Below are 462 nucleotides of genomic sequence, written 5' to 3'. Positions count from 1 at the left end.
TAAAAGTAACAAGAAGGGCGGCGAGCGCTTGCAAAATCATTAAATTATTATTTCCTTGATAGTCAGAGATTAAGATTTTAGTAAACAAAAATGACAAGAGGAAATCAAAGAGATTTAGCACGAGCTAAGAATCAGAAAAAACAAACCGAATTAGCCAAGAAGAAAAGTAGCACAGATAAAAAGGGAATGACATTCGAGCAACGCAAACACAGGGATGCTGAGCTGATGCGAGAAAAACAAAGAAAAAACTAGCAAGAAGATGCCGCAGCCTCTGGTAACAGTTAATTCAACAAAACACAAATGTTTTCGAGAAGAATGCCTGTGAAAAAAATAGAACTAACTAACTCACTACACGACTAACATTATTATGAAATAACAAATTACATATATCAAATTATTGAACTCCATAAGACTTCGGAATTTCAATGAAAAGGTTTCATTTTCAAATTTTTTATTGAACAT

The 462-nt window shown here is 32.9% G+C and overlaps 1 protein-coding gene across 1 annotated transcript; it reads left to right on the top strand.

Moving 5' to 3' along the window:
• Positions 1-252, top strand: LOC113382081 (putative SERF-like protein). Its single transcript, XM_026620639.1, has one exon. It carries the CDS (start codon positions 91-93, stop codon positions 250-252), a length of 162 nt encoding a protein of 53 aa, XP_026476424.1. The 5' UTR covers positions 1-90.
• The last annotated feature ends 210 nt before the right edge of the window (positions 253-462 follow it).

The sequence above is a fragment of the Ctenocephalides felis genome, unplaced genomic scaffold (assembly GCF_003426905.1).
Source record: "Ctenocephalides felis isolate EL2017-DRISC unplaced genomic scaffold, ASM342690v1 CF-g0.4_SCAFFOLD_03265, whole genome shotgun sequence".
In the NCBI taxonomy this organism is placed as follows: Eukaryota; Metazoa; Arthropoda; class Insecta; order Siphonaptera; family Pulicidae; genus Ctenocephalides; species Ctenocephalides felis.
The sequence above is the reverse complement of the archived record's forward strand: the minus strand, read 5'-3'. Positions and strand labels throughout refer to the sequence as shown.